The following is a 21,768-nucleotide window of genomic DNA, read 5'->3' as shown; positions in this document are numbered from 1 at the left end:
AATTGCATCTAGTGATAAAGTTTTTTAAATATCAGCCGCTTTTAGAATTTACTGATCTACGAATGTCATCCAACCGCTTGAAATATTAATTAATATAAAGTGCATCCTACCTGGTAAAGCTAATGAGAAGTTATTATTACAAAGTGGTATGGGTATTTTATGATCTTCAACAATAGATACATCTAGAATACAGTCCCTCGGTCCATTTATGCATACTTTGGCAGACAAATCTACGACGAAGACTTTCTCATCTTCTAACTTATCTATAGTATACCCGATATTTATGGCTCCAATATCTACTTCAGCTGGTTGACCTGAAATAGATATGGAAAATATGAAACGTTAATGTATACACACATAAGATGAACATACAACATAACCTTCTGTGTTGCAAGTTGTAACTTTAGGAGTAGTTTTATGTAATCTGATGAGGACAGTTTTGTCGTTCTCTACACATCCATAACTAACGTCATGTATCATAACAGCATTGTACCCAATACCCTTCATAGTCTGGCTGTCAGCGGGTTTTGACGTTGGATTTGGTTTCCATAGTTTTATTTTAGTTATCTTTGCAACAGCAAGGTCATGAACCATAGACTCTGGTTCTTAGACCCCCACTTTTATTATGTTTACTGGGCCTCTGTCAGCATTGAGCATTTTGGGATATGGAGGGTCTAATAGTACACACAGAGGTCAAAATTCGAAACTGCTCAAATGCTGTCGAAAAGTTACCAAATTATTCCAGAGAAAGTACTTTTACCTAGCAGTGACATTCCATTCTGGAGTGAGCACAATACACTTACCCCACTTATAACCGAAGAGAAGGTATTCATATCTCAGGATTTCAAACCCAACAGCGAATGTAAACTGACATGGATCTAACTCTATGAAGGCACGAAACGCACGCATGAAATATGGCAAGTTGATGGTAAGACATATCTCCAACATAAGGCAGTTATCACTCAATGAAACGTAAGCTATCTTTGCAATATTAGGTGGAAGGCTTGGTAAAGTCACATCTGTTCCGAGAACGGAGCAAGCTGTACGGTAAAAAGACATGTTTGTTAACATTAGATATAGTTACATTACCAAATTCTACCTTTGCGCTTGTATACATTTAATTATATGAAGTAAATCCCTAGAAACTTGAACTTACATGTATCTGCCAAAATGAGTCTTGCTTCCTTTTCAGCTCTTGTACCATCCAAAGATAATCCTTTGTCCTCAAGTACTGTTGTTAACATTTGGACGCTCATACTGTCTGGTCTAGGACATGGTTCACTACCATCAAGTAAACTCTGTGATTAAGTACGTAAGTGACTAAGTAAGTAGGTAAGTAAGTAAGTAAAGGCAAGTAAGTAAGTAAGTAAGTAAGTAAGTAAGTAAGTAAGTAAGTAAGTAAGTAAGTAAGTAAGTAAGTAAGTAAGTAAGTAAGTAAGTAAGTAAGTAAGTAAGTAAGTAAGTAAGTAACAAGTTAACAAGTTATCGTACAAAACAAGTTCTCGTGTACGATTCAAGTGGACCGTTACCCTCTAGATTAATTCTAATAATTATCTCCTGTGTATTTGACCTTCTTCGGTTTAAATGAAATACCTCTGGCAATCCGAGTTCTCGTAATGCTGCTTTTACCGCCTCCTCAATACCTGCTTGCAACACATCATGCGCTTCCTCTTTTAATCTGTCTAGAAGTGCCTCTCGGCTGAAGTAATCAGTAAGATTGACTGTGAGAAAGGTAATGTGAGCATAGGATGGCAATTGTTTTAGTATTAGATTCACAAAAGACATCCATGTATGCACTAAATTAAACAGTCCAAAATCAGTAATTAGGTAAAAAGAGTAGAATAACCATAATTTTATGGTTATCAAGGAAACACCTTTAGGCTTACGATTTGTAACACAAAACATTGTGATATTCTGAGATTAGCAGTTGCCTTTTGGTACGCATTAATAAAAATAAACACTGAAAAACTAATTTCATAATAAAAAATAGAAATAAACCAACATACTATCAGGCCATTCAATAGTGCCATCAGGGTGGCAGATGGGTAGCAATATAACAACATCTTTCAGAATATCTACGAAAACCAAGCATTCATCATCATCTGTTTTGGAGCAAAATCCTGCCTCCATATTTACAAGTAGTAAAGTCAAGTTCTTTTGAATTCCGACTCTACAAAAATAAAGACATTTGGGTCAAATATTGTTATCGAACTTATTAGTAGGAACGATGAGAACATGCTATAATGTGTTTGTGTTTGTTGAAAGGTGCAAACGCGTGAAAGGTGCATACATCATACATGTTTACGTTTATTAACTAATGTTGTAGCTCTCCCAAAGTGATGTTGTCTTTGTGTACTCGTGATAACTTGTGGCGATATTGCTAACCTTAAGATAAGTCTGACGTCGTCAACAAGTGGAACATCAAATGGTACGTTGATGTCTCTTTGGAATTCTGAAAACCAAAAATGAAACGAACAAAATAATACAAACGAGTAGCTAAACATAGTAAAGATTGTCGTGTAATGATTTGGTTTGTCAATCTGTAGCTGTATAATAATGTGTTGGGATCTGTTTATTTTTTGCTCCTTGCATTGTTTGCATGAACGCAAGGTTGTTGTATAAGTAGTGGTCGGTGGTGTGTGTATGCACTCTCAGAAAAAAAGGTGCTACTTAGAACCTTTTTTTGTCCTGTATTTAGAACCCTACGCAGTAATAAGGTTCTAAAAAGAACCTTAAAAGGTTCTATAAAGAACCTTAAATATTTAAATAGGCCTGGGGACATTCTAATTCATTCATTCAGGGTTCATCACCAAGTTAATAAACCTTGTAAAAAAACGTAGTGTTAACCCTATTACTAAAAAATCATTTACTTAGATAAAAAACCTTTTTTTTCTGTTCTACTAAAGAACCCCATTGAGAGTTCAATTGCCTCTGTAGAACCAAAAAGGTTCTTCAAGCTAGCCAAGAAAAGGGTTCTTTGTAGAACCTTTTTTGCTTGAATAACCCTTTCAATTGGGAATTCTAAAGAAAGAACCCTCAAAGGGTTCTTTCGTAGAACAGAAAAAAGTTTTTTATCCAAGAAATGATTTTTAGTACAAAAAGGGTTAACACTATGTTTTACTTTTCTGAACTTTGTAATGAGTCCCTGAATGAATGAATTAGAATGTCCCCAGGCCTATTTAAACCTTGAAGGTTCTTTATAGAACCTTTTAAGGTTCTTTTTAGAACCTTATTATTGCTTAGGGTTCTACATACAGGACAAAAAAAGGTTCTACGTAGCACCTTTTTTTCTGAGAGTGTGGGGGTGTGGTTCCATGACCGGATTTACTACAGGACCATATGTGATGCGATCAAGCAAAATCAGTCGTAACTCGGAAATATTGATTTTGAGATATAGCCGAACAAATGATAACATATTTCCTTTTGTTTTGGAAACTCTTGAATTGCTATTATCTTTGGAACTGGTTGTTCCATTTCAATGTGATTTTCTGCAAAATGCAGCTTTGTAAATGCCTGTTACAATAAGAAACTGAAAATGTAATATTTCCGAGTTCCGACTGATTTTGCTTAATCTCAACACATATTAACACTTGTTTGGAAATACAAATAGGTTATATGGATGGGGTAGTGTTGGGTGTAATATGGATCCGTATAGTCAAACACCATAAATTATAGCCTGGATCAGGGCCCTGAAAAGGGTGCATCCTTCCCTGTGTGGGTGGTGTGTGTAGTGTGGGTGGTATGAAGGTTCGTGTCAGTGCATTTGGTTCTAGTTGATCGCATACTTACCCCATTCTACATATTCCTTGAAGCTGACTGTATAATTCCACGAATTCAAACCCATCACAAATTCTAACTCACAGGGGTCTATTCTTGCATAAACTTTAAATGATAGACTAATCATAAATAGTTTGATGTTCATACAACATTCCAACCCCAAGCAAGATGGATCGAATCGGCAGTAAATGTTATTTGGCACAGATATTAGCATCAGCGGACAACCTGTGAAGCAAACCGGGACGGGAAATGATTCAATGTCAACTGAAACATGGTAACAGTGCCTATATAGCCTTTATCTAAAATGATTAAAACCTTAATATACGATTTTGGTAAAATTTTAATTTGGTTATTCTTGACCAAATATTATAATACCTGATTAGTAACAATAACCATGTCAGGAAAGTTTTCTGGTCATTAAAACTAATGAAGTAAAACTAATGAAGTAAAATTAAATACAACACGCTTATTATCGTAGCCGCTGAACGGTGGTGTTCTATGGGAATCTAAAGTCATAATTATGACCTTACTTTATACTAGCCCCATTGTCCTAAACACAACGAATTTCGCTTAATTCAATTAGGTGTTAGTTGGGACTTGTATGAACATTATAAATATGCCAAAAAATTAAGTTATGCTGAATCGTACATTATGGCTGTAGGTCTAGACACACTAGTAGAAATTTGCAATGAGAATTCTTTCAAAACGATGAGAATTGGACAAAAGTATGAGAATTTAAAATTGTCTCATTTATATAAAACTTTCTCATTCAAATGAATGAGACATACCAATTAACGTGTCAACCACCTGTCATATTGTTTTAAATGAGAAAATTAACCATTTGTGACAGGTTGTTGACACGGTAATTAATATTTCTCATTCATTTGGATGAGAAAATTTTATATAAATGAGAAAATTTTTAATTCTCATACTTTTGTCCAATTCTCATCGTTTTGAAAGAGTTCTCATTTTAAATTTTCCACTGGTGACAGATAGCCACAGATGTTTTTTGTCAATTTAGGGTTGCAGATTCCATTAACTTAAATATTTTTAATTGACAAATAATGTGAGACCATTTTGGTTGAAATCGCAGCACATTTCAGTTTTGGACCCGTCCCATAAAATTGGACATTTGACCTTTTCTTTTATAAATTTATAACGGTATATTGCAAGAGGGTCAATCAATACCTTTTTTACTGAATCCCTGTTAGAATTTGAATATTTTGGTGTGCTTTTTAACCACAATTGATCCAATTTGACCCCTGTGTGTTGATCAACTTTGACCACTTCTCTTATTAATTTACAACGGTATATCGGAAGTGGGTCAATCAATACTATTTTTTGCTAAACTTTGGGATTGGAATGATTTTTAACCACAAGTGATCAGCTTTGACCCCTGTGTTAACCCAAATGACTTTTTAAAGACCTTACATAACGTTTCGGAATCAGCACCTCGAAACTGACCAAGAACCAGTCTCAAACAGACTGTGTATATACCTCTGAATTTGGCACCCCTGGGCCCCTAACTATTAGTGAAAAGACAAAAAAAAATCAAAGCTGTACGCGTGCTTTTATTTTATTTATACGGTACAAAATATGAACATAAACAGGAAACGGTCCCATGTGCTGCAACCTTTTCTATAAAGCTAACATCATTTTACATCTGTTATATAACTGGTATAAGGCCTAGCTAAATTGTATATGTTCATGACTTTGCTGTTGCAAAGATAACTAATAATAATCATTATTATTTACGGTCTTCAGGTTGCCTATATCTTGCCAGTAGCTGTTCTCTAGAACCTGAAGCACTTAGACCACGCTGTTGTAGCTCTGTCGTAAGCTGTTCGTCGGTGAGGGATTCTGGCAATATGCAAGCTTTGTTGCTCACTAAATCCTATGACAAAAAAACAACAACAAAAAACAAACATGAGGTCTCATTATGATTAAAGCAATAGGCCAAAGTATGAAATCACCCACAACTAATCGCTGCAGAATTCATTTAATCACCATTCATTTCAGAAAAAACATACTTTAAAAATAACACATCAAAAGTCACCGAAAATCCCAGTGGGAATAGTGCCTAAATTGCATAAATACAGAATGGCCGCTTATGCAGCCGGTGAAATGTCAAACATGGTCAAAAGTTAATGAAAACCATACCAAGGATTCAGAAAAAGTATAATCTGACTTTTGAGGAAAAAATCAAATGTCAAAATTTGGACTCCAAATTCACAGGGGAGCACAGGGAGCATAAATTTAACAAAAATTGGTATCAAATTACTCCACTTGCGAGAACATTAAAAAAAAAGAATAGTTTATCATATCTCAGATGGTTTGTTACCTTCGAAACACAGCAAGAAATATCAAAATGCATTGAACCCAGTTGACCTTGACCTATTTTGTGACATTACCTATGTAACAAAACATCCAAAACAATACAACTTTTCTCAATATTATGCCAAAGAAACAATTTGAGACCAGTTGGAATAAAATTGAGCAATTTACAATGCCTGTAAGTCGAGAACTGCATGTCGGGGACACGTCAAACTATACTTGTGCTGAATTCTTATAATGAGAGCTATTATTGTTCTTTTTAAAAAACATTTGAACAGCTTTGAAATTTCACATAAGCGGCCATTTTGTATTTCTGCCATGTCATATATATAAATATCAATTTTTATTATTTATTTCGCCCGCAATCTGCAATTCTTTTCAACGGTGGAGGTGTAACAAAGTTGCAATATAGTTAAGTTCAGTGATTATTGTGATGAAAAGAAAAAAACACGTACTTACTCTAATTGCTTTAATCAAGACAATGAGTTGATTCTTGGTTTCATCCAGTCCAAGGCGGTCGAGGAACGCAAGTATTGCTCCGATTTTAAGCTTCCGTATGGTAAAATTTTTAAATGGATTCAAACCTGGTAGCAGATTCGGCAAACCCAACTTCTTGTTCTCATCTTCTCTCTCTTCTTCAGGCACTATTTATATGATGGTAGAATATTAGAAGGTAGAAACAGTCAAAAGCCAACTTTCATGATATGACACTACACTTACCCCAACAACGAATTTCAATTTAACCATAGTGACAATGCTGGCAAGTACCTGGCAGGTCTAATTTCTATGCATATCATTATGAATGTACCACAAAAGAGGAAAAAAGTATCAAATAGAATTTGTGCAACAATATTGCCAACATTTTTGTTCAGAAAGGGGCACCTTAATTCCAATTTTTCAGTTACATTCAAGTACAGGGAACATTTACATAAAAAAATATAATAATTACAAGTCGGGATAATATGAGTCAATTGAGGTTTACGTAGTTTTACATGGTTAAATGATTCGTCGTGAAACGAACAATGCCGAAAGCCAAGTTTAGTTTAGTTAGCATGCACCTTCGAAAATGAACTTTTAATTGACGTCTCTAGATCAGAGTAGACAACGATAAGCTATGTTAAAAATGTTTTTAAAATGTCCCTTGAGTTATGGGCGCAGGTGGTTTTATAATAATGTTATTCGGCAACGTGCGGTGATCACAACGACACGTACTGCTTTTCGCTGCTTGAGATATTGAATTATCAGGTGCGGGTTTCCTGTTTCCTTGTTCAATTAGTGGCGTGGTAGAAGTGTCGGGTGGTGAAGTTCTTTCTGGTGACGTTGATTTTTGCTTTCCTGTGCTTCCCCCAAGAACTGATCCTGCTTTGATTGTTTCTCCCTGAGTATAAAAATAAACATAGTTTAAACTTTAAAGTTAAAACTTTATGTTTATACTTTAAATGCCCATTTCGGGACCAATAAAATCTTTCCTCCCATTTATTCCAAACTTGCCGAATGTTTATGTCATCTCAAGTATAGTATATGTGCCTAATCTTACCAGACTAATTATATTCCAAAAATGTATACATTTTATATATCTTACTATGATAAAGAAGTTACAGCAGATATGGTTCCTACATGTACTTCTTAGAAATAGTTACCGTTTCGGCAAAATTGTTTGAGAAAGATATTATTTAGTATCAAATATATTTACAAAGTATTGACCACCCTGGAGTTTCAAATCAATATTTAGAGTTGTATGTGCATACGACCAATCAAAGCAACATAAATAAATGAATCAAACATGATGCAGTCATGTCTACAGTAGAATTCACCACGACCTTTGCAGGACTTAAACCCCATTAAAAGCTATTAAACCAAGATAACACTAATTGAAAACAGCTCAACTATGTTACATCAGATCTTCTCTGGTTAAATCCACACATAAATGTGTCTGTTTTACCTGTGCAATGAGCAATGAGCTGGTATTACAGTTTCAGTTGGGTGAACGATTATAAAGCAAACGCAAGATAACAATTACTGTGTGGCCTTTGTTCACGAAATGACGAAATGAGACAATACTGTGCATATTGTTAACCACATTCTTGAAAATGAGAAACATAATGGCTGTGGGCCGTAACACGGTTTGGAAGTAATTTCTTCATATTTGTTGGTGTTATCTGTCGTTTACATATCCTTCCTAAAACATCAAAGTGCGAATATTTCCAAACACCTAAATTAGCTAAAAATTTAGGACATGTTACCAAACTATATTTTCTAGAATTTCAGAAGAGTACTTTTAATATTGGCCGGTTATTTTTCACACAGCGACGTTAACTAGGCAATGTACTATTACATATAACATACACTAAAACACCAAAGTGCGAATATTTCCAAACATCTAAATTAGCTAAAAATTTAGGACATGTTACAAAACTATATTTTCTAGAATTTTAGAAGAGTACTTTTAATATCGGCCGGTTATTTTTCACACAGCGACGTTAACTGGGCAATTACCCATACTTCTAACATACGCTATTTGTAGAGGTTACGCGTCAATGGTAAGAGCACTGTGTATTGTGTATAGGAAAACGGACAGTAACTGCAGTATGATATCAGTAAACCCTTACAGCTCCTTACATTATGCAATGCATATTTGTTTATTTTAAAGTTCAAATTAATTTTAATCATGTATAAAATTCTTAGCAAGCCCCTTCATATTTGTCAGAATTGATTTGATTTAACGCATATGTTCCAAATTGTAGATGTCTACGACCACGTGTAGTTGTCTATAATCATGATAATTTGGTTTATCTCAAGTTCGGTAGTGACGTCAATGCTTTTTCGCGGTTGCGCCGCAAGCGTGCCGACAAATCCCCCTGTTCGCGTGCATGTACACTTAGAGCGTTAACATTTACGCGCGCGATTCGATACTGCGAATAGCGAAATACGCACGTACGTCACTACCGAACTTGAGGTGTACCAAATTATAGCAAAGAATGTCTTAAAAAGAACCCAGCAGAACAAAGCACCCGACCTCAAGCCACAGTTTTGGCCTCTTGTTCCAAGTTCATGCGACAACATTTGACCTTTAAAACAAATAAATACTTTGACGATCATTGATTTGGTATTTATTGCGGCTATTTATTACACATTTATTCAAAAATTATTTAACTATTACAGGTCTATTATGATTTTCCATATATTTACCATAATAACAAATCTGTAGTCATCACATTCTTGAATCCACTTAGGGGCTTGTATGGGTCTGTTTTCTAAGAAGTCTGTAGGATCCACATATCCCTCGGACTCAGCTTCTTCCTCAGGGTTGGATTCGTCATCCCCCAGAATGTTATCAAGAACTTCAAGTAATCGGTTTTTCTTTGTTTTCTTTTATTGAGAAGTGAATGTGATTGTATGCACCGCTGCACATTGGTGATCTGGAGACCTGACCGATAACCTGCCCCGCGGAAACCTAGAAGTTTAAAAGTTTGTCATCATCACAAACGAAATAAATCAGCAATATAATAATTATAATTGTAGTTCAAATCAAGGTATTATAGCCATGGATATTGGACCACTACCAGTCTATTGAATAACATTACGTAATACGCATTGTTACATAATCCGTCCACAAAAGAAGTAACTATGCTTTCATATGCCGCCAAAGTTGCCTGTTTAATTTAGCTAATTCAAAATCAAGGCATCAAAATAAGTATTACTTAAGGAAATGTATAGTATATCATCAGTAACTTGTCGGAAATATTAAAATACATGATAATGCGAGAATTAGCCAAAAACTGTGATAAAAACTATTTACAGGGACGGTGGTCTGGCTGTGATGAGAAGCTATCCTGGTATCAAAGCTGGCAAAATAAGAAAAGATCATATTAAGATCTTTCGCTTTTTTTGACTTCAAATATTTTCAAGTCACACCGTTATCCGGGTGTGGTTACGAGAACTGGACTTTTCCGAAGGCAATTCAGAAGAAGAAACCGAAAACAAATAGCAATCCCACATCTGCTGCTCGGCCTAGATCTTATCAACCTCTCGCTCTCCTACAGTATGTGAAAGAATGTGTTCAAACCTCTTAGCACCCTGCGCCAACAACATTAAGATCGTCAAAAAGGAGAACAAGACTCTCAACAGAAACATCAAGGAGACCATAGCAATAAAGAAAGAAGAACAAGTCAAATTAAACAGGGACGGGGAACGAGATCTTCCAAAAAGTAACGAAAGTCTTCAAGAAATACCTAAACCATCCAGGTGTGAAGAAGACAATCAGCAGTCTCTACTGACTGAGGATGATAACAGATCGTTACCGAAAATATATGCAAGGTAAATGAAAATTTTCCTTCATTAATTTATGTTGAAAGTTTCAAAATTACTTTTGTTTACCGGAACGTATGAGCCTTCACTGCTGTCTGACCTACTGGTCACATGTTGACATATCACGTGTTCAGGATATCACATGGGCAAAATTGTTAGATTCAAGGCTGGTTTACATAGTTATTTATCATTTTTATTCTTGATTATTTATCTTCGTTAATTAACATCTCTTTTAAATGCTGATAAATCGTGGTTTGCTGCACATCTATCTGGTAGAATTTAATATTATTTGAATATAATTCTAATACTCAGAGGGGTCACAAAGCACAATTTCACACCGCCCTAATTTGAGGTCATCACTTCAAAGTCAGGTAAATTCCGAAGTCTATAAACTTCTTAATACATTAAATAATATGATAATCATTTTTTTAAACTTCTTAATACATTAAATAATATGATACTCATTTTTTTTATAACGAAATGGTCTACGAAATATACCAGCTTATACTGTATATTAAATATGATATAAATATTTTCCACCCACCCAACAGCCTTGTCATGCCTACACACTAGCCATGCCCCGTCTGTATGCCATGACTACCGCCCGCTATAAGACCTGAGAGCAAATTTAAGTAACAATGCGCTATTTTAATAACAGTGCGCCTCATGATAATTACACGTTGCCGTTTCCAGATAATTGTTCCATGATAATGTGTTGTGCAGATCAGGTCAGTTACCTGATGATCGTCACTTGGCCAAGCGTAATACGTGTATTTCTATGGAGAAGTAAACTTGGAGAAGTCGTAACGTCACACCTAAGCTTACAGACTTTTTCAGAGGCAGACAAGAACAACTGTCAAAACGGAATATGCACAAAACAAAATAACGGAGCTAATTATTTACGTTTACAACCGATGAACGCATCACATACAGATATAGGACCTACCTGTAGCAATGTTTCCTCTTCAATAGTGTCATTAGGACTGACATTAGATATAATGATGACAGTGTGTCGAAACGATCCTCCGGTGGCATACAGCTCTACTTGATTGGATTTACCTGGTGTTCGTCTGATGTCACCGGGAAATGGGGACACAAGCTATTGAAACAAAAATATGTCATAATGACAGTGGCGTATCGTGAGTCATTTTATTGGGGGCACCGACCATGATTAGGGGGAAGGGAGCACCGGGCCTGGGGGCACAATCATTTTGGCAATTTTACTATGGGATTTTCTAAATTTATTTCAGATTGATTGGGGACGGTTTGACACTGCATAACGACTTCATAATTGTATATACATTATTTTGTACACCAAGGCATTAGGAAAGGATATTAATTAATCTTCATCTTGTACAGAATCAGGGAACTATACGTTTTGACATGCTAATAGCCTTCCAAATATTATGCGGAGAAGGCTACACTCTACAATAAATAAGCGAACAGAAAGAGTTCCTAGGATTGTGTTTGTTTTTAAAGACGGTTCGATCAAGAACACTGTCAAAAACAAAAATATTATGTATCCAGAAAACATAAATATTATGTAAAAAGGGAAAATATTTCTTTTATATTCGAACGTTATACCCACCGCAGATCCTTCAGCAAAGACCAGATCGACTCCTTGATCATCATTGGTGCCATCGGTATCAGTAGGATAGAACCCATCTGTTGTGCAACCTCCTCCTTTCAGTCGGTATGTTCTTGGAAATCGTCGGTGAACCTTTGGACCAAACAGCTTGTTGATCAGACTCCTTGACTTGTGGTACCTATTATTATTGCAAATAGCAAAACAGCTTGATGAAGGTAACTTATTTATTAATATGCCAAAACGCATTTCCAAAAAACAATCTTTACATTGTCTTTGACCTTTTAAATTTCAATACTTACTTACATTGCATAAAATACCATTGCTCCAATGTAAGTTCCTGTTAGAAAATAAGGATTATTTAAAAATCTACTTACCCATCCCGTAGAGTTTGATAAGCCTCTTTCACGGCTTTAATTGTATCAAAAACGAGACTATATAGCTCTTGAAATGGCTTCAGAAGGTTCTTAATCGAGTCTATGGGACCAATTAGCAGAGTGATGATATCTTCAATCTCCTGCTTCACCTTCAACCTCAACATTTTCTATTTACAGGATTTAGAACACAAACAATTCATCCATCAACAGAGTTGTTATAAGAAAGGTTTTGAACTTTGATATAATACGTATTGATTAAAATGGCAGCACATCGTTTTGATAAATAGTTACACAATAATGTGATTAAAGGTTACCAATTTCCGAGGCTTTTTCCTATCATCATCATGACCGTTATCAACAACATCGCTGTCATCATCATCATTATCATCAGCAGCAACAACAGAGCAACATCATAATCATCATCATCATCATCATCATCATCATCATCATCATCATCATCATCATCATCATCATCATCATCATATTGTTTGCTTATTTGATTGTTTCCTCTTATTCAGAGGAAATGTTCATAAATATTTTTGTATGTGAAGATGTGTGATTATGTGAATATAAAAAAATCTGAATCTGAATCTGAATCAAAAACAACTCCATCATTTACATCATAACTGTTAGTATTATTAATATTTTCATCACCACCACTTCATTAATTTTTTCTATCACTTTAATTTATACTTTAACAAGTAAATGAATGATTCCCCGCGGTAAAATAATAGCATATTCGAACCAAATTGATTTGATACTTCCTTACCGTATCCAGTATTCCTCCCGTGAGTAGCTTTACTGGATCTTTCCAAGTAATTTTTTTTTTTTACCCAAGTCGTTAGATCGCTCGAGACATGTGACAATGCTGCGTTAACCTCTCCCAGAATTTCTGATAGAACTGTAGGTAGGTCCCACCAATAGGGCCGATTAGCTGTATTGCAGTTAAAGTGAGAAGAAAAGCACATGTGAAAAACTTTCGCGCATCTACCTAATTACTAGTTTACACACTTCTTATACACGGCAATTCAGCTGTTGATTTCCAAACGGCTGTTCTGTCTTTGGTCAGTGTGTGTTTACAGTGCAGAAACCTTATGCTCCACCGCTCAGGATATGAAAGTTAATTTGTCATTAAAGATTCTAAGTCTTGCCTAAAACGTCGGAGATTCAATGGTCAAAGTAATCCAATTATCGCATGATTCAGCTTACAATGGCGCACACTCACTGTGCGCTTGGCTGGTCCATCTTTTCTGACTGAAAGTGGGCGAAAATTTTCCATATGAGTGGATATGTATGCAGGCTATATATACATATCCGAAGATTTTTTGCTTCTTTGGAAGATCCATCAGACCCCTCTTCAAATATAAGACTAGAAAAGCTGTGGTCAAAGACAACAGCCGCACTGTGTTTTGCCTACTTTATACCGAAAACACAAGACACTTTAATTTCAATGCAGATGTGCAAGTTGCGTTACTGTTTTATGTGGCAGAATAGCCCTTTCTATGGGATTTGGTTTTAGATCAGAATTGACCCCTTAACTGACCCAAATCTGTAAACACCCCATACACACTGACCAATATTAATGCATATGTGCAAATGGCGTCACTCTGTTATGTAATTTGTGACATAAAAGGCATTTCTTCTTGGACAAGAATGACCCCTTGATGACCTTTTTCTCCAAATATATTTATTTGTTACTCGTGAGCCTTTCGAAACTGACTGTGATTTATGGGTATCACTCTCTACACACGGGATCGACAGCATAATGTCCCCTCCGATGGACTGAGTACTCTTGAAATACACTTACAAGTTCTAAATGAACCATGGGAGAGGTTGATTTAATCTACAGATGTTGCCAATTAGATTCAGACTTTTTCAAGTCGATACCAAAGCAATACCTCGCCGGGTATCAAACCCTGAACCTTATACACCAAAGGCGAGTACATTAACCGTAAACCGAACTCCTTAATGACCTGTGTTTGTGTGGTGGTGGTGTGTGGGGAGGAGGTGGTAGGCTAAGGGTATGGGGTCAGGGGGATATGTCTCTCCCCACGAAAGGCATAATCAGGATATGTCACATGAAAAGTGAAAATTAATAATCGAAAATATTACAAACGCTTAGGTAGTGCAAAACGAGCAGTAGAATAGCATTTGCTTTACCTTCTAGGAAAAAGCTCGCTTCTGTTGTCTTTTTCTTTGCATCAAGTATGGCATCCACCGCAGATTTGATACTAAACCAAGAAAGAAAATGTATTATAAAATAACATATAAATCAAATATAATTCCGAAAAATATTCACAATTTCCTGTCATCATTTATTTAAACATGTTAAATGAGTATGTAATTATGGGAGAAATTCAATACGTAGTAAATTACAGTAAAAATAAAGAATGATCAACATTTCACCCACTTGATAACTCCTTTGAATATAGCTGCTATAGCCGTTTTCGGCGATGATATTAGATCAGGAATGTTCTTTGATATGTCTTCCACGGCCTCCCAGATGGTTTCAGCTGCCCACGGTAATGTAATAGTGATAGCCTCACTCACAGTCTGTATTAATGGAATATGTTAATAATTATTGACACATAAAAACATAATTTGCCACTATTTATGCATCTCAGAATTGTGTAAATTTTAAGAACTTCTCTGAATGGTTTTGCATTTTGGACACCCCAGGGGTAGGTCTTACTTGAGCTTTTAATTGTTATTTAAGTTGAAATAGTCATTTCCTTTTATATTTTAATAGGAGAAAACTTTGTGAAAATCGCATTTTTGTAAAATGCGAGGGCATGGGCGCCCTCACATGACGTCACAGCGACATTATGTGGGGCGTGTTTGGACTCATGTTGGTATCTCTGGATAGAAGAGATACATAGCTATACAATAGTATACACATATTGACTGCTATGAGGGGCATGGTTAAGATTATAGGCCCAAGGTATAGCAATATGCTATAGCATGGTTTTGAGATCACCGCGGGCCTATAATCTTAACCATGCCCCGAATATAAAGCAGTCAATATTTGTTTTATATACCGAATGAATACGTGGATGTTGCGATTGCGCAGTTTGATCGGTACGCACGTGACCGGTCCATAGTTCATGTTGAGGGTATAGGTAATACAATGACTGCACATTCAACCAATCAGATGACAGGAATCTATATATGAGGTATATAATACCAAATATAACGGTATATGACGTTTATAATTGAAAAAGGGGGGGGGGTGCAACAAAATATGGCTCGGTAGTTCTCAGTAGTTCTAGTGTTAAACTTGGTTAAAATAGTCATTTCAATTCTTTTAACAAAAATTAATTTTGCCTCAACTTTTGCACAGAGGAGAGCCAGAATTTTCCAATTTGCCTAGGGCGCACTCACATTCTGATGTCATAGTGTGGGAATGCTGGTACATATTTTGGAGTCACTGGATAGAGCAGAACCTAGTTTTACATAGGAATCAAATATAACAAGATCCGGTAGGGCATTTAAAATTAGGAGGTGGCAACCACTCCTCCTCTTCGTCTCAGTATAGGACGAGGGTTAACCATTTCATCGTCCAAACCTGTTCAAAATTGTTGAGCCTCTCGAGACGACAATAATACTTATCACTTAATACCAGGAACCATATATCGAACAAATTGACGATGTATAACTGTTATTTATTTGGATCATCACAAGAGAAAAATAAGATTTTAAGTGTACCTGATAAAATTCCATGACATCAGACCTGATATCATTGTAGAGATTAACCGTCCTCTGAACTGCACTCCTAAGATTTTTGATGGAAGGTGGTAAATAATCCGGATCCAATCGCATTAATCTTTGTGTAGCTTCAACCCCTGTCTTTCGAAGATTCTATAAATGTCGAAACATTGCAACGGTTTGATATGTAGCAATATCACCAACATTTCAAGAAGACACGCAATTAACATTACCGATCATAAATATTTATACATTTGGTTCCACAAATCAACGGTAATAGCTCTTGTAGTAAGCTAACAACTTTTGACCACAAATTGAACATAAGTCTATAACTAAAAATAAAGATTTGCAACTTTCATCTCAACAGGTTACAATTTGGGTGTATATTATAAACATGTATTTGAACAAAATAATAATGCATCTTATAGGCGTCAGAATTAGATAATGAAGAAATACCCACAGCAAGTTTCTCCGGAATTGCCTCTAGTGTGTTAACAAACTCCTCAAATAAGAGAGGTAGACTTTTGTCTCCTTTGAGTAAAGCCTTCACTGTGTCAACTGCTCTTCGAATGTTGCCAACAATGCGGGCCATGAAAAGATCATATATCTTGGTAATATCTTTAATTGTGCTGACTCCAAATTCCTAGAAATAAACAACAATTATTGTGATAGTGTATCCGGTAATTTGCTAAATTTGCAAATGTTACCCAATTAAAATGTTTCAGTGTGCTCAGTTTTATTTGTGTCTATATTGCACTAAACTCAGAACACTAGTCACTCGCTGGCTATTGTTATAAAGGCTCACTCAGTCATCTAATTAGGCAGTGGAACCGATCGAATTCGGTGTTGAAATGAGCAAAATTGGATTATAGAGGTTTATCTATTCAAAACCACTTTGCCATGAAAGCTCTAGAAGTCGAAGCGAAAGCGCAAATGTATAGGGAGCAGTAAATTATGAACGAAAATACAAAAATTTAAGAACAATGGTTTCTCTATTTCTTCATGCAGTACAAAATTTATGTTTTATGTATTATCTAGACCCCAATTACTGGAAATCTCTTTTGGTTTGGGTTAAAATACGCCACATATTCTTGACAATTTATAGTGATTGAACAAGGTTACACAATTTATTGTTCCAAACATCAATCTTGGTATATACATTTGTGTGTAATCATGACGTAAAAAGTCAGCTTATGAAATGTCGCTTACTGAAAACTTCAACGGCAAGGGAATTTAAGTTTCCGTAAAACATGGCTTGTTTTTACTGGCGCTATCAGTGTAAGATACTTCTGGGAAGAGTAGGCATATAGCAGTTTCGGCTTAGTTTAGATTTATTTGTACATAGCAGATGCACATAGTTTTAAATATAACATGTCATATGTTGCATCTCGTGAGAAAGGGGTTAGAGAAGAAGAAAATTCCTGACAACGCCATTGTGGAGGGGGAAATGCGAGTGTCCTGGAGTGAGAGTGGGAAATTATAAGAGAAGGTAAAGTTAGAGAGGAAAAAAACCCTTGACAACGCCACTGGGGAGGGGGAAATGGGAGTGCCTTGAAGAGTGAGTGAGGTATTATAAGAGGTAGTAAAGTTAGAGAGGAAAAAAACCCTTGACAATGCCACTGGGGAGGGTGAAATGGGAGTGCCCTGAAGAGTGAGTGAGGTATTATAAGAGGTAGTAAAGTTAGAGAGGAAAACAAACCTGCAGCAGTCACTTAAAAATGCCCTTCTTTTGATCACCCATTGATATATTATGTCCCAAATTTAAGCGACAAAACGTTATTGGTGCAGTATCGGACGTTCGCGTTGAAATGAAACTGAACAAGAAATGCAATCGATATTTGTGAAGTTACCGTTGAAGTTGAAGTAAATCTTATATCTTCATTTTGCAAACTTTCTATTGTTTCTCGCCCTCGCCCCGGCCTTCCAGAAGCACCCAGGGTATAGGTATTTGTTTCTTTCAAGAATGTTAATTGATCATGGATGATAGGAGCGAAACGTGACAGAAGGTGTATGCATTACAGGAGTGTATTCATCATCATGTTATGGTGGAAACTCGTGTGTCATTATTACTGGACAGTAATGGCTGAATGATGAATCAATGTCTGACAGCAGACTTTTAGTTGAGTCAACAAACCCAATAGATGAATTACCTTTAGTATATTTAAGTTGTATTCGGCATTCCCTCTGAAACAGAATCTGACCAACAGTAAATCGACGTTCATTCTCAAGAAACCCAAATGAACTCGTGCAAATGCTTCGTCAAAACAGTCAATCTTCAGATGACCACTGAGAGGTGCTGTTGATTCCAGATATAGAGACATATGCGCGCATATTCATTAAAGTTTAAATAATTAAGTAAATGTATTGTCAATTTAATGAAATGCTCAGATCATATTGATAGATATTGAAGAATCAAGAATCTAAGCGTTTTAATTTCGATTAAACATTTAAAAATAATTATGTATTATATTGGATGTAATTGTTATTATATTGCTACTTTTCCACATCACATTAATAGCTAACAACTATACATCATATGGTCCTACAGCATTAAATTTACGAGTCTCTTTGATATTCTAACTCAACCTACCAATTTTAAGATCTAATATATTTCTCACTGTAAGTCCAAACGATCCACCACACTTCGGTCCGCCAACCCTTTTCTGCCAGTCATACGACGGACTTTTTAATTGAAAGTGAATGCCATCAAAGAGACCACGCTTTGACCGATGATGTTGTTGCAACGATGTGGACACCGACCTATGAGTGAATAAAACAAGGAAACATTTTGTTATTTTGATAACCATACGGAATATAAAAATCATTATTATTTCAGTTGTGGCAGTTTCAAAGAAAGCTTACCCATTTGAGGCGGTACTTAAGTGTTGTCTTTTTCCATGAGGATGAGCTCTATAAAGTAGACTTGCTTCATATCGTACACTGTCGTCCTCATCTTCCGTTGCTGCTCTTAGTAAAATATGACCAGTCTAATTAAGACAAAAAGGGATACTTCAACATGAACACTAAAACCATATTAATTCATTTTGTTATTATGACTACGCACTTATGCCTCAACTTCCCCAGTTTATTAGTTTGACATGTAATAACCCTGAAGATAGAAAGTTGAAAAACATTATAGCATTTCACGTCATTGCGTGCAGTCACAATGGTTCATTAGGTAAAAAAGAGACCGTTTCAAACAATGTTAAACGTGGCATCTGAGCCCATAGGAATCAGATCTCAAACAATACAGTAGGCCAGGCATATTCATGTGTTTGTTAAAGAAAACCGGACTGCTATGGACTCAGGTGCAACTTTTGAAACGGCCTCTTTTCTTACACAATTAACCATTGTGACTAAACGCAATGATCTGTGAAGCTATAAATTGGTCAACAGAGGTAAAAAAAAAAGGGCCATACATATCATTTTACATTTTTATATTTCGTAAAATATTTTTCGACTTATTTTAAAATGTATTAGGGCAACTTAAAAGTTGTGGACTGTATAGAATAGGCACCCAAAAGATGGACCTCTAGAACCTATTTCAAACAGGGGTCACATGGGGAAATTCAAAAGGGCTCAAATTGTGTGTAAAAACTACATCAATACAATAATGAACCTCATTCGGTCATAATGATTCAGGAAAAGTACAGTTTGACCTATCTGTACTGTGATGAGCCGTTTTCGAGTAATTAGCAAAAAGGCCAAAGTTCACGTTTTGACTTCCATATGGGTAAAATTTGAAAATATGCTCTCAACTAAAGTGCTAATATTAAGTACTGTACAGCAGTCTCAAAGTGCTAATATTGAGTACATTACTGCAGTGATAACGCCATCTATTTTTTTAAAGTATATTTAAGGTTATGTAAGGTTTTTTAATGTAAAAATGACAACAATTTGGTAGAGGTTACGCAAGGTTTCGTAAATGAAACACAAATTGTGGGGCTTAAACATAAAGGCCGCAAGCCCGATAGGGCTGTTGGCTGATGCCGACAACGTCCATAGTGAAGACTTGCAACTAATGGAGTATCACAATTTTTAGCATTTTTATACTTACCCCTCATTTTCCCTCATTCTTCAGGCCCTACCATATATCGGAGGATTTATAGCTTAAGCATGATCGCTCTTATTGTTTAGCGCTACGGGACAAACTCGATGGCTATTGGTTTTATTAGCCCAGTGGGACAACCTTTATAGTTATTATTTCTTTTTAGCCTACGGGGCAAGCTTCATGGCTATTGCTTTTTTTTTTAGTTTGTCTTCTTTTTCCAGTCTTCCTTCCGACACTCCCAAAATATAGCTTCAAAACTTCAGATGGCGCTATCACTGCACTAATGTGCTTAATATAAGCACTAAGACTGTTGTACAAACTGTTGTGTCAAACTTCCGGCGAAATATGCACCCTTGCAAAGCCTCCTGACCATGCTGGTAGGTGCAGAATTCGAATCCGGAATAAAAAAAAAAGTGAAAAAAGTGTCCTATTTCGACAATTTTGAATATTGGCAGATGGTTGTTACGGACGCTTTTTTGTTAGCGATGTACGTAGTAACCTCACAGCCAGTTTTTGTCATCCGTCGATAACCACTCACAGTATAAGACTCCATGTCAGTCATATAATATCATGAATATGACGTGCCTATGTATATTTATGACTGGCACACACACCCCTGTGTATGTATGTGAATGACACACTTTACGATTTGCTCATTGTGCTTGCTAACAAAAAACATGATAGAAACATTTCGATGATCGAATGCCTTTTAGTGTCCAAAAAGGCGAAATTACCGTCAAACTCCCTCCGAATTATATGCCCCCTTGTGAATCCTACTTACCATGCTGGCGGGTGCAGAATTCGAATCCGGAATTAAAACAATACCCATTTTGAAAAAAGAGGTAGTAACATTAATGAAATGGACTTACAGCAATTGAATGAACTATTACACCAACGGCAGGCCTTACAATTTACAAAGTAGGGGAAAATTACAGAACTATAAATGATAACTTAAGGGGGTACTACACCCCTCGATGAATTTGTGTCTATTTTTGCATCTTTCTCAAAAACTAATAACACAGTGGTAACAAAAGTTATGTATATTGTAGGGGCAAGGAATCTAATTACTACACTTGAATTTCAGTGAATCAAGACAAGCGCTTCGTTATTTATGATAAGAAATAAGGTACTGCTCGGATGTACCTCATTTTCTATCATATATACTGAACCGCTTGTCTTGAGTTACTGAACTTTCAGTGTAGTAATTGGATTCCTTGCGCCAATAATATACAGACTTTTGTTACCAGTGTGTTGTTATTTTTTGAGAAAAATGCAAAAAGTCGCAAATTTACCACAGGGGTGTAGTACCCCCTTAAGCTAACTTTACTCGGTCTTCATGGTAATCTCGTAATGAATGTAAGCCAGCTCGTTTCAACACCGAAGGTGTACTGCTGGTATTAGTGTAACTATGAATATGATCAAAGGATCGTTCCAGAGCTGCATTTCCGAGAGCTTCAATATATGCTACCGTGTTCATGTAGTACTTGTCTTTCATGGTTGCAGAAAGATGTTGTGTTTCTTGTCGGAATTTCCAGGGATCTGTCAAAGAGAAATAGGTGAGCTTGTTTATTAAGACTTTAAGTGAACAACTCTACGGTAAGGAACGGATTTGGATTTGGAAATTAACATAA

General features: G+C 36.0%; 1 protein-coding gene across 1 annotated transcript in view; it reads right to left on the bottom strand.

Annotated features, from left to right (window-relative positions):
- The window catches only part of LOC140154778 (uncharacterized), a 134,803-nt gene that overhangs the window by 92,084 nt on the left and 20,951 nt on the right, over nucleotides 1–21,768 (bottom strand). The window contains 25 exon segments of the mRNA XM_072177345.1: nucleotides 111–314; nucleotides 804–1,040; nucleotides 1,157–1,298; nucleotides 1,594–1,721; nucleotides 2,007–2,170; nucleotides 2,386–2,442; nucleotides 3,786–4,002; nucleotides 5,533–5,671; nucleotides 6,571–6,755; nucleotides 7,324–7,489; nucleotides 9,301–9,483; nucleotides 9,485–9,565; nucleotides 11,366–11,518; nucleotides 12,008–12,185; nucleotides 12,382–12,548; nucleotides 13,151–13,210; nucleotides 13,212–13,315; nucleotides 14,542–14,612; nucleotides 14,792–14,934; nucleotides 16,087–16,239; nucleotides 16,547–16,729; nucleotides 18,237–18,382; nucleotides 18,677–18,846; nucleotides 18,949–19,073; nucleotides 21,465–21,676. Coding sequence (XP_072033446.1) covers nucleotides 111–314; nucleotides 804–1,040; nucleotides 1,157–1,298; nucleotides 1,594–1,721; nucleotides 2,007–2,170; nucleotides 2,386–2,442; nucleotides 3,786–4,002; nucleotides 5,533–5,671; nucleotides 6,571–6,755; nucleotides 7,324–7,489; nucleotides 9,301–9,483; nucleotides 9,485–9,565; nucleotides 11,366–11,518; nucleotides 12,008–12,185; nucleotides 12,382–12,548; nucleotides 13,151–13,210; nucleotides 13,212–13,315; nucleotides 14,542–14,612; nucleotides 14,792–14,934; nucleotides 16,087–16,239; nucleotides 16,547–16,729; nucleotides 18,237–18,382; nucleotides 18,677–18,846; nucleotides 18,949–19,073; nucleotides 21,465–21,676 — 3,768 coding nt within the window.

The sequence above is a fragment of the Amphiura filiformis genome, chromosome 6 (genome assembly GCF_039555335.1).
Source record: "Amphiura filiformis chromosome 6, Afil_fr2py, whole genome shotgun sequence".
Classification (NCBI taxonomy): Eukaryota; Metazoa; Echinodermata; class Ophiuroidea; order Amphilepidida; family Amphiuridae; genus Amphiura; species Amphiura filiformis.
This window is presented reverse-complemented; position numbering and strand designations above follow the sequence as displayed.